The following is a 12,097-nucleotide window of genomic DNA, read 5'->3' as shown; positions in this document are numbered from 1 at the left end:
TACACTTAGTGTACACGCACGCACGCACACACACACACACACACACACAGCAGCATTTACAGTGGTAATATAGGCTTATTTTCAGTGGTAATGTAGGCTGATTTTCAGTGGTAATGTAGGCTGATTTCCAGTGGTAATGTAGGCTGATTTTTCATGGTAATGTAGGTGATTATGTAGGCTTGTTTGTTATTTTCAAAGACAAAAATGCAAATTGTAAGGTAGTTTTGCTGTTCTTTGCTTAGCTAGACCTTGCATACACACGTACTCACTCATTCACATACACACAGACTCACAGAAATTCAGACTCACAATAATACTTTTCTGAAGGTTAGTAATATGTCTCCAGTTCCACCCAACCTGTAACAGAGAAAGATTAAAATGCGTCAGACAAGAATGATTGGATTAGTCATCATTACATACCATTATCTCTTCCCCTTAGTGCTTTAATATGACAAAACCCTTTTAACTCAGTGACTCTCTGATCCCCACCACATCATCATCATGACTGATTAACATGGAGCAAATAACTGTCATGATGAATGATCTTTTGTGAATCTCTCTTATTAGTCTCTTCCTTACAGAACAGACACTCGGTGACAGACAACTGGCATCTTCTGTGACTCTCTGTGTCCCTCTCTCTATGTCATTCTATGTCACTATGTCACCCACCTCCAGGATACCTCCTGATGATGAGCTTGCGGACCTCATCGTAGATGAAGATGAGAAGACTGTAGGGGAGGGCACAGAACCACCAGGAGACCCTGAAGGAGAGATAGGGAGAGGGAGACAGAGCGGGAGAGAGAGATAGAGAGGGAGACAGAGAGGGGGAGAGATACAGAGAGGGGGAGAGAGACAGAGAGGGAGAGAGAGACAGAGGGAGAGAGAGACAGAGAGAGACAGAGAGGGAGAGAGAGAAATCAGGGAGGAGTGTTTGATGGAGTTCATTGTAAAATCTATTCAGGTACATGCTGAATCCTTGAGATGATATGAGGGTGTGATCTGAGCAAGGCGTGTGAGGGACTTGTTTGGGGTATTGCAGAGTGGAGACGTGTGTCGTTCTGACTTCAGAGGATACAGTTCATTGTAAAATCCACAGAGTTGAGGGTGTGATATGAGAAAAGCGTGCGAGGGACTTGGGGGTAGAATTAAAGACAAGGGGTATCGGGGATGGGATATCCTTGTGTTTAGGGTGGTGTGTGGTACTGACTTCAGGGGATACATGCGGAGAGCGATGTCCATTCCTGGGCAGTAGGATAAAAATGCAGCCAAAGCTGTCTCAGCAAACAGGCCGAAGATCAGGATACGATTCCTGTTGAGGAAATGGAGATGGCAGAGTTGGCCAAGACACATTTAGAGTTTTAACAAATTAAAATATATATATTTGTTATTTATTTAACCTTTATTTAACTAGGGAAGTCAGTTAAGAGCAAATTCTTATTTACAATGACGGCCTACACCGGCCAAACCCAGACGACGCTGGGCCAATTGTGCGCCGCCCTATGGGACTTCCAATCACGGCCGGTTGTGATACAGCCTGGATAAATACAGTATATACTTATACAAAGTAAAAAATCCTATTCCCTATATACAACAGTACACTACTTTTGAACAGAGTCCAATGGGCAGTGCACTAGTGTGCCATTTGAGACTTTTCCACCCACTTCATGCCCTGCTGAAAGACAGAGTTCCTCCTGGTCTTGCAGATAATCACATCGGCCCACTGCACCACCACGATGCTCACAAAGAACGAGGTGTGACACGTGAACTCAATGATCTTCCGTTGCTCGTAGGTCTGTGAAAGGAAAACACGTCTACAATTGAAAACCTGTTGTAGTTGTGACTAAAAAGAAACACATACTAACGTTGTGACAGCGTAGAAGAATTAACCTATACTTTTACAGACAGAAGCAACAGTGTTTAGGACCAATATGTGAACTCTTGATGCTTCCAACAGTTTAGATTTTGTATTGACTATACTTTTGTATTTTGTATTTATGACAGTAGTATGTCAAGGTGTGCGAGTTTACTTTCTAAAAAAATATTGCTGTGGATCTGATAAATATAGCTACTGACTATATGGATATGTTAAACCCTCTCAGTCTCACCCATTGCTGTCCATAGCTGTCCTCCACCTCGTTGTTAGCACGGTCGTCCCATTTCAGACGGATGCCCAGCAGGGTCTCTGGCCAGAAGCCATTCTCAGCCAGGATCACAAAGTAGGTGAAAAAACCAGCCAGAGCCTGAATCATACCTGGAGAGAGAGAGAGACAAGTCCATCAGCACAATATAATACCTGTTTCAATAACTGGCATGAACAACAGAGGGAAAAAAGACAAAWAWGCATCCCAAGTGGCAACCTATTCTCTATTTGGTGCACTACTTCTGACCACTACCACTATGGGCCCTGGTCAAAAGTAGTGCACTATATAGGGAATAGTGTACCATTTAGGACGTACCCAAATAATTTGTAACAGTACATCATAATACTTATGTGCAAACATTGATGTGTGCTTTAGTTCTGTGGTGGACAGACACAAGGCTAGCATCCCAAATGGAGCCCTATTCCCTATATATTGCACTACTTCTGACCAGGGCCCATAAAGGGGTTAAATTTTAGGCCACAGAAACATGGATGAGCCTGTCAGGTATTCTGACCTATCTGTCCGTAGGCCATGCTGATCAGTCTGTCGTTCACCAGCTTGTCTGTCTTTGGGCACCTGGGCTGACGCTTCATAATGTCACTCTCAGCCGTCTCATAGGCCAATGAGATAGCAGGAACCTGTAACAAGAGATAGGGGTGAGAGGAGAGGGAGTTAAAGAATAGAGATGGAGAGAGGGAGAGAGAGAGCGAGAGGGAATTTTGAGACAATGTATGACAGACAGAACAATGTGACAAAGTTATAGGTTCCGTAATAAGAAAAAGCCTTGACTATTGGTTGAAGGTATTACCAGTGAGGCAACAACAGGGCAATGTGTGAGTTGAAGTGGAAAATGGACATAACCCAGTGTGACACTAGAGTCCTCACAGCAGTGGATACAAATCCAGTTTGCTTTACAAGATTTAGTAGCTCTCACTCTGACCCAGGGCAGGGTAGTGGTGAGTTATAGATTGAAAGGTAATGTACGATCAAGCTGAGAGAATGTCTGCTTGTGACTGAGTGTCGAGAAGTAGAAATATGACCTGTGCATATAAAGTGGAAAAGGGAAACCTGCACTCACTGAAATAGTCTTTAAGATGTAATGTTATTTAGCAGCAGAAGAAAAGTTCAAACAAATGAACTGCTAAAGAACCAAGGACCGATTAAGTAGTCCTGGACTAAAAAGCACTTTCAATGGTGATCCTCCATTGAGCTTTAAAGTCCAAGACTAATGCTTAATCTGTGTCCGGGAAACCGCCCCAAAGACTATTTCAGTGTGCAGGTTTTCCAGTCAGTAAGGCGGGTTCTCACCATGTCTGTGCCCAAGTCGATACAGAGGATGGTGACGGTGCCCAGGGGCAGGGGAATGCTGGCAAGGATGAAGAGGAGGAAGGGGCTGATCTCTGGAATGTTACTTGTCAGTGTGTAGGCGATAGACTTCTTCAAGTTATCAAAGATCAGACGACCTGTTTGGGATTTAAGAAGAACAGATAGATTACGTTMTTTTCACTTTCGTTCTTCCTTCTTTCCTTCTTTCTTTCTTTCTTTCTTTTTTTCTTTCTTACCTTCCTCCACTCCTGTGACAATAGATGCGAAATTGTCATCCAGGAGGATCATGTCTGCAGCCTGCTTGGAGACGTCAGACCCTGCAATCCCCATAGCAACCCCAATGTCAGCCTTCTTCAGGGCAGGCGAGTCGTTCACTCCGTCCCCAGTAACCGCCACGATTGCCCCCTAGAACAAGAGAATTCAGAGTCAGTAAATAAGACCAGACACCAGTCTCAACGTCAACAGTGAAGAGGCGACTCCAGCATGCTGGACTTCCAGGCAGAGTTGCAAAGAAAAAGCCGTATCTCAGACTGGCCAATAAAAATACAAGATTAAGATGGGCAAAAGAACACAGACACTGGACAGAGGAACTCTGCCTAGAAGGCCAGCATCCCGGAGTCGCCTCTTCACTGTTGACGTTGAGAATGGTGTTTTGCGGGTACTATTTAATAAAGCTGCCAGTTGAGGACTTGTGAGGCGTCTGTTTCTCAAACRAGACACTCTAATGTACTTGTCCTCTTGCTCAGTTGTGCACCGGGGCCTCCCACTCGTCTTTCTATTCTGGTTAGAGCCAGTTTGCGCTGTTCTGTGAAGGGAGTAGTACACAGCATGGAATAGCCTTCATTTCTTAGAACAAGAATAGACTGACGAGTTTCAGAAGAAAGTTCTTTGTTTCTGGCCATTTTGAGCCTGTAATCAAACCCACAAATGCTGATGCTCCAGATACTCAACTAGTCTAAAGAAGGCCAGTTTTATTGCTTCTTTAATCAGAACAACAGTTATCAGCTGTGCTAACATAATTGCTAAAGGGTTTTCTAATGGTCAATTAGCCTTTTAAAATTATGAACTTGGATTAGCTAACACAACGTGCCATTGGAACACAGGAGTGATGGTTGCTGATAATGGGCCTCTGTACACATATGTAGATATTCCATGAAAAATCTGCAGTTTCCAACTACAATAGTAATTTACAACATTAACAATGTCTGCACTGTATTTCTGATCAATTTGATGTTATTTTAATGGACAATTTTTTTTGCTTTTTCTTTCAAAAACAAAGACATTTCTAAGTGACCCTAAACTTTTGAACGGTAGTGTAAGTTTTATGGTATGTCCATTTTGGGACAGTTTTCCCATCAAATATMTTTCTATAGGGATAATAGCTTCCCAGTATCTAACTGCACAGGAGAATAGATTGAGAATCCCTGACTCATGCTTTAATTATAGAGAACTCAAACACACACACCCGCACACACACACACAAGCGCATARACACACAGACATCCTTTCACCGTTCTCTGGCAGCCCTCTACGATTATGAGTTTCTGCTGAGGTGATGTGCGGGCGAACACTATCTCCGTGTGGTTCCTGAGTAGGTCATCCAGGTACTCTGCGCTCATGTCCTTCAGGTCCCCTCCATGCACCACACAGGCCTTGGCATCCCTGGAAGAGACACACAGACACCAGGCCCCCAGTGAAAAACCACACAAATACACAGATACACACACACACACACAGGCGTGAACAGTCACACACACAAGCCCTCACATATGCACGGACGCACGCACACACACAGGCACACACACAGTCTCTGGGAGAGAGACACAGATACAAGCCAACAGTGTTTTTTTTTTTTTTAAATGTAAAACAAGGTACACATATAACATTATGCACGTGATTAAGGATAATCTAGGATAAACACAGAAAAGTAAACAGCTTTTTTCCAATGTGGTCTTCTTTCATGGTCGCATTTGTCAAGTTTGGCATATGTGGCACGGTAAAAAAAACAGACGCAAAAATGTAATGACATATGAGAACAACACACATGCGCAGACGTGGAAAGTCACACACGCACACACACACACACATACACACAGCGCACACACACYCACGCACGCATGTACAAACACCTGGGGTTGACTTGACTCAGGGGAATATTCAGTCTTTCAGCGATGTCCTCCACAGTCTCGTTGCCCTCGGAGATGATGCCCACGCCTTTAGCGATGGCTTTGGCAGTGATGGGATGGTCGCGCAGTTCACCATGATGACCTGACGGCCATAGAGAATCATAAACATCATCACAACTATAAACACGTCATATGTCATCTATACCTGTCACCGTGACGACCTGACGGCATAGAGAAATCATGAACATCATCACAACTATAAACACATCATATGTCATCTATACCTGTCACCGTGACGACCTGACGGCATAGAGAATCATGAACATCATCACAACTATAACACGTCATATGTCATCTATACCTGTCACCGTGACGACCTGACGGCATAGAGAATCATGAACATCATCACAACTATAAACACATCATATGTCATCTATACCTGTCACCGTGACGACCTGACGGCATAGAGAAATCATAAACATCATCACAACTATAAACACGTCATATGTCATCTATACCTGTCACCGTGACGACCTGACGGCATAGAGAATCATAAACATCATCACAACTATAAACACGTCATATGTCATCTATACCTGTCACCGTGACGACCTGACGGCATAGAGAATCATGAACATCATCACAACTATAAACACAGTCATATGTCATAATACCTGTCACCGTGACGACCTGACGGCATAGAGAATCATAAACATCATCACAGCTATAAACACGTCATATGTCATCTATACCTGTCACCGTGACGACCTGACGGCATAGAGAATCATGAACATCATCACAACTATAAACACGTCATATGTCATCTATACCTGTCACCGTGACGACCTGACGGCATAGAGAATCATAAACATCATCACAACTATAAACAGTCATATGTCATCTATACCTGTCACCGTGACGACCTGACGGCATAGAGAATCATAAACATATCACAACTATAAACACATCATATGTCATATATACCTGTCACCGTGACGATCTAAACGGCATAGAGAATCATAAACATCATCACAACTATAAACACGTCATAATGTCATCTATACCTGTCACCGTGACGACCTGACGGCATAGAGAATCATGAACATCATCACAACTATAAACACGTCATATGTCATCTATACCTGTCACCGTGACGACCTGACGGCATAGAGAATCATAAACATTCATCACAACTATAAACACGTCATATGTCATCTATACCTGTCACCGTGACGACCTGACGGCATAGAGAATCATGAACATCATCACAACTATAAACACGTCATATGTCATCTATACTGTCACCATGACGACCTGACGGCATAGAGAATCATGAACATCATCACAACTATAACACGTCATATGTCATCTATACCTGTCACCGTGACGACCTGACGGCATAGAGAATCATAAACATCATCACAACTATAAACACGTCATATGTCATCTATACCTGTCACCACATGAACTGTACTTCTGCTTGTTCCTTGTTTAGCTCATTTATAGACTTCCAGGAGATTAATATATATACATATGTAGTATGTCATTTCTATTTTCATTTTACTCTAGTAACTCTCAAAATGCCCAGGTTTTCCAGAAATTCCAGTTGGAAGATTCCCGAATCTCCTAATTACTCCTCCTGATTCCTAATTACTCCCTCCTGATTCCTAATTACTCCCTCCTGATTCCTAATTACTCCCTCCTGATTCCTAATTACTCCCTCCTGATTCCAAGAAACCTCCAACCATGATTTCTGGAAAACCTGGGAATTTGGGAAAGTATTTTTTGTTGTTGTGTTTGTTAGATTGGTTAATTGATTGATTGGTTGGTTGATTAATTGATTAGTTGGTTGGTTGATTAATTTATTCCTTAGTTGGTTGGTTGGTTGGTTGATTAATTGGTTAGTTAGTTAGTTGGTTGGTTGATTAATGTATTTGTTCGTTGGTTGATTGATTGATTAATTGAATAGTTAGTTGGTTGGTTGTTTAATTGATTTGTTGGTTGGTTTATTCATTGATTAGTTGGTTGGTTGGTTGGTTGGTTGATTAATTAATTGATTAGTTGGTTGGTTGGTGAATTGATTAATTAGTTGGTTGTTGGTTGATTAATTGATTAGTTGGTTGGTTGAGTCATTTATTTGTTGGTTAGTTGATTAATTGATTTGTTGGTTGGTTGGTTGGTTGGTTGGTTGATTAATTAATTGATTGATTAAGTAGTTAGTTGGTTGGTTGGTTGATTTATTTATTGGTTGATTAATTAATTAATTTGTTGGTTGGTTGGTTGGTTGGTTGGTTGGTTGGTTGGTTGGTTGGTTGGTTGGTGAATTGATTAATTAGTTGGTTGTTGGTTGATTGATTGATTGATTGATTGATTGATTAGTTGGTGGGTTGATTAATTGATTAATTAGTTGGTTGTTGATTAAGTCATTGATTAATTGATTAGGTGGTTGAATGGTTTGTTGGTGGTTTATTGATTAGGTGATTGGTTGAATGATTTGTAGGTTGGTTTATTGATTAGGTGGTTGGTGGAATGGTTTGTTGGTTGGTTTATTGTGCCACTCACCTTGATCCCTGCGGATCGACATTTCCCCACAGCGTCGGGGACGGCGGCGCGAGGAGGGTCGATCATGGACATGAGACCAACGAAGCACAGCCCTTTTATAGGGAAGTTGACTTCCTCACAGTCAAAGGAGAAGCCCCGAGGGAACTGGGCCGGAGACAGTGTTAAGTGGCAGAACCCTGATGGAGAGAGAAACACAACAAACATACAGGAACTCTTTTATTTTTGTAAATTTTGGGTGGAAGGAGATCAAGATTCTGATGCTCTTTTGTATTTTATTGAGTGTTTATGATGGTACAGATGTAAGGAACAGATCAGGAGATGGGACGTGAAGAGGAAAGGCACAGATAATAGCCAGGTGGTATGTGTGGTCCGGATAGAGCAAACATAGTGCCATTTGGGWCTCAACCTGTGTGCTGTAGTGTACGTACCTAGAACTCMCTCTCCCAGCCCTCCCAGCTCCATGTAGGCACTCTGGAAAGCTTCGTTCCAGTTGGCGTCCATTGGAACCTCCTGGCCGTGGATCAAGATGGTGCTACACCTGAGAGACGCACAATAGCGGTTATTATTCACCTGTTGCTGTCAATCAGTGAGATACAGTCCCTTCAGAAAMAATTAATTCCTGTTGACTTATTCCACATGTTGTTGTGTTACAGCCTGAATTCAAAATGGATTAAATAAATAAAAATATTTCCCTTCTAAACACAATACCCCATAATGACAAAGTGAAAATGTGTTTTTAGAAATGTTAGCAAATTTTATGAAAATTAAATACAGAAAGATATAATTTACATAAATATTCAAACACCTGTGTCAAATGTTAGAATCACCTTAGGCAGTGATTACAATCTAAGAGCTTTGCATGCTCTTTATTGTACAATATTTGCACATTACTATATAAAATTCAAAAAATTCAGACTCTGTTAAGTTGGTTGTTGATCATTGCTATACAGCCATTTTAAAGTCTTGTCATAGATTTTCAAGCCGATTTAAGTCAAAACTGTAACTAGGCCACTCAGGAYCATTCAATGTTGTCTTGGTCAGCAACTACAGTATTTATTTGGCCATGTGTTTTAGGTTATTGTTCTGCTGAAAGGTGAATTTGTCTCCAGGGCCTGTTGGAAAGCAGACTGAACCAAGTTTTCCTCTAGGATTTTGACRATGCTTAGCTAAATTCKTTTTCTTTTTATCCTAAAAAACTCCCTATTCATTGTCGATGACAAGCACATCCATAACATGATGCAGCCACCACCATGCTTGACAATATGAAGAGTGYTACTCAGTGATGTGTTGGATTTGCCCCAAACATAATGCTTTGTATTCAGGACATAAAGTTAATTTCTTTGCCACATTTTTTGCAGTATTACTTTAGTGCCTTATTGCAAACAGGATGCATGTTTTGGAATATTTTTTATTCTGTACAGGCTTCCTTCTCRGTCASTTAGGTTAGTATTGTGGAGTAACTACAATGTTGTGGATCCATCCTCCGTGTTCTCCTATCACAGCCGTTAAAGTCTGTAACTGTTTTAAAGACACAATTGATCTCATGCTGAAATCCCTGAGCGGTTTCCTTCCTCTCCGGAAACTGAGTTAGGCAGGACGCCTGTATCTTTGTAGTGACTGGGTCTATTGATACACCATCCAAAGTGTCATTAATAACTTCACCATGCTCAAAGGGATATTAAACGTTWGCTTTTTTTAGTTTTATCCATCTACCAATAGGTGACCTTCTTTACGAGGCAATGGAAAACCTCCCTTGTCTTTGTAGTTGAATCTGTGTTTGAAATTCACTGCTCGACTGCGGGACCTTACAGATAATTGTATGTGTGGGGTACAGAGGTAGTCATTCAAAAATCATGTTAAACACTATTATTGCACACAGAGTGAGTCCACGCAATTTGTTAAGCACATTTTTACTCCTGAACTTATTTAGGCTTGCCATAACTAAGGGGTTGAACACTTATTGACTCAAGACATTTCAGCTTTTCATTTAGTATTAATTTGTAAACATTTCTAAAAACATACATTGAACAAAAATGTAAACYTAACATGTTGGTCCCATGCTTCATGAGCTGAAATAAAAGATCCCAGAAATTTTCCGTAAGCACAACAAGCTTATTTCTCTCAAATGTTGTGCACAAATGTGTTTACATCCCTGTTAGTGAGCAAGTCTCATTTGCCAAGATAATCCATTCACCTGACAGGTGTGGCATATCAAAAAGCTAATTAAATAGCATGATCATTACACAGGTGCYCCTTGTGCCGTGGACAAAAAAAGGCCAGTCTAAAATGTGCAGTTTTGTCACACAACACAATGCCACAGATATATACGTTTTTATGGAGCGTACAATTGACAGATAATTGAATGTTCATTTTTCTACCATAAGCCGCCTCCAACATTGTTTTAGAGAACTTGGCAGTGCATCCAACCAGCCTCACAACCGCAAACCACATATAACCACATCAGCCCAGGACCTCCACATCTGGCTTCTTAACCTGCGGGATCATCGGAGACCAGCCACCCGGACAGCTGATGACACTGTGCGTTTGCCAACTGAAGAATTTCTGTACAAACTGTCAGAAACCGTCTCAGGGAAGATCATCCACGTGGTCGTCGTTCTCACCAGGGTCTTGACCTGACTGCAGTTCGGCGTTGTAACCGACTTCAGTGGGAAAATGCTCTCCTTTGATGGCAACTGGCAGACTGGAGAAGTGTGCTATTCACGGATGAATCCCGGTTTCAAATGTACCGGACAGATGGCAGACAGCATGTGCGTCGTGTAATTTGCTGATGTCAACAATGTGAACAGGGTGCCCCATGGTGGCGGTGGGGTTATGGTATGGGCAGGCATAAGTTATAGACAATGAACACAATACGACAGCGTGTTCCAGTTCCCGCCAATATCCAGCAACTTCGCACAGCCATTGAAGGGGATTGGGACAACATTCCACAGGCCACAATCAACAGCCTAATCAAGTCAATGCGAAGGAGATGTGTCACGCTGCATGAGGCAAATGGTGGTCACAGCCAGATACTGACTGGTTTTCTGATCCACGCCCCTACCTGTTTTTTTTAAGGTATCTGTGACCAACAGATGCATATCTGTATTCCCAGTCATGTGAAGTCCATAGATTAGGACCTAATGAATTCATTTAAATTGACTGATTTACTTATATGAACTGTAACTCAGAAAAATCTTTCAAATTGTTGCATGTTGCGTTTATATTTATTTCGGTGTAATTCCATTATGAGGTATTGTGTGTAGACCAATGACACATAATCGTAATTTAATCCATTTTAAATGCAGGCCGTAACACAACAAAATGTGGAAACAGTCAAGGGGTGTGAATACTTTCTGAAAGCGCTGTATGATCTGCCACGCTGATCACTGTAAAGTGGTATTCGGTGCATGTGACAAATAAAATATGTATCTACCATAGAGTTGGATAGAGGGCTATGTATCTACCATTGAGTTGGATAGAGGGCTATGTATCTTTGGCATTGTGGTTTCTTTGACAGCATGGGCAGCACCATTGAGCACTATATCCAAATATCTCTATCCAACTCTTTGGTATCTACACATTGAGAGACACATTGGTTAGTCAGGTTTGATGTAAATAAATACCGGTCCAATATTCTTTCAGGTGCTCCCTTCATAACGAGTAGGTGGCCATTTTCATTGTCCTCTTGTTCATGAATGGAAAGCTTTAAAAGGAGAGAGATGGTAGAAGATAAGAGTATATATTAGTGGGAAGTGGTTTTTACATTTTCAACTTTTTATCTTTGCTGTCATTACATATTTGGTGGTTCAAAGGACTTGGATAGTTCTGTAGGTGTTTTTTTTTTTACAACAAATAAATACATTTTGGTTTCTGCAGTTGTTTCTTTGATGTATATGTTTGTGTAGTAATTATATACCTGGTACTTGTTGGTCGAGTTGAAGG

The 12,097-nt window shown here is 41.5% G+C and overlaps 1 protein-coding gene across 1 annotated transcript in view; it reads right to left on the bottom strand.

Annotated features, from left to right (window-relative positions):
- Positions 1 to 20: 20 nt before the first annotated feature.
- The window catches only part of atp1a2a (ATPase Na+/K+ transporting subunit alpha 2a), a 31,405-nt gene continuing 19,328 nt past the window's right edge, over positions 21 to 12,097 (bottom strand). The window contains exons 10-24 of the mRNA XM_070447349.1: positions 12,072 to 12,095; positions 11,779 to 11,858; positions 8,584 to 8,693; positions 8,156 to 8,331; positions 6,892 to 6,907; positions 5,597 to 5,717; positions 4,979 to 5,129; positions 3,704 to 3,872; positions 3,450 to 3,604; positions 2,656 to 2,779; positions 2,106 to 2,251; positions 1,662 to 1,792; positions 1,208 to 1,309; positions 670 to 761; positions 21 to 357 (exon numbers count right to left, since the gene is read on the bottom strand). Of these exons, the coding sequence (XP_070303450.1) occupies positions 329 to 357; positions 670 to 761; positions 1,208 to 1,309; positions 1,662 to 1,792; positions 2,106 to 2,251; positions 2,656 to 2,779; positions 3,450 to 3,604; positions 3,704 to 3,872; positions 4,979 to 5,129; positions 5,597 to 5,717; positions 6,892 to 6,907; positions 8,156 to 8,331; positions 8,584 to 8,693; positions 11,779 to 11,858; positions 12,072 to 12,095 (1,626 nt within the window). The 3' untranslated portion in view covers positions 21 to 328. The remainder of the gene's footprint in view (positions 358 to 669; positions 762 to 1,207; positions 1,310 to 1,661; positions 1,793 to 2,105; positions 2,252 to 2,655; positions 2,780 to 3,449; positions 3,605 to 3,703; positions 3,873 to 4,978; positions 5,130 to 5,596; positions 5,718 to 6,891; positions 6,908 to 8,155; positions 8,332 to 8,583; positions 8,694 to 11,778; positions 11,859 to 12,071; positions 12,096 to 12,097) is intronic.

This window comes from Salvelinus sp. IW2-2015, linkage group LG15 (genome assembly GCF_002910315.2).
Source record: "Salvelinus sp. IW2-2015 linkage group LG15, ASM291031v2, whole genome shotgun sequence".
Taxonomy (NCBI): domain Eukaryota; kingdom Metazoa; phylum Chordata; class Actinopteri; order Salmoniformes; family Salmonidae; genus Salvelinus; species Salvelinus sp. IW2-2015.
This window is presented reverse-complemented; position numbering and strand designations above follow the sequence as displayed.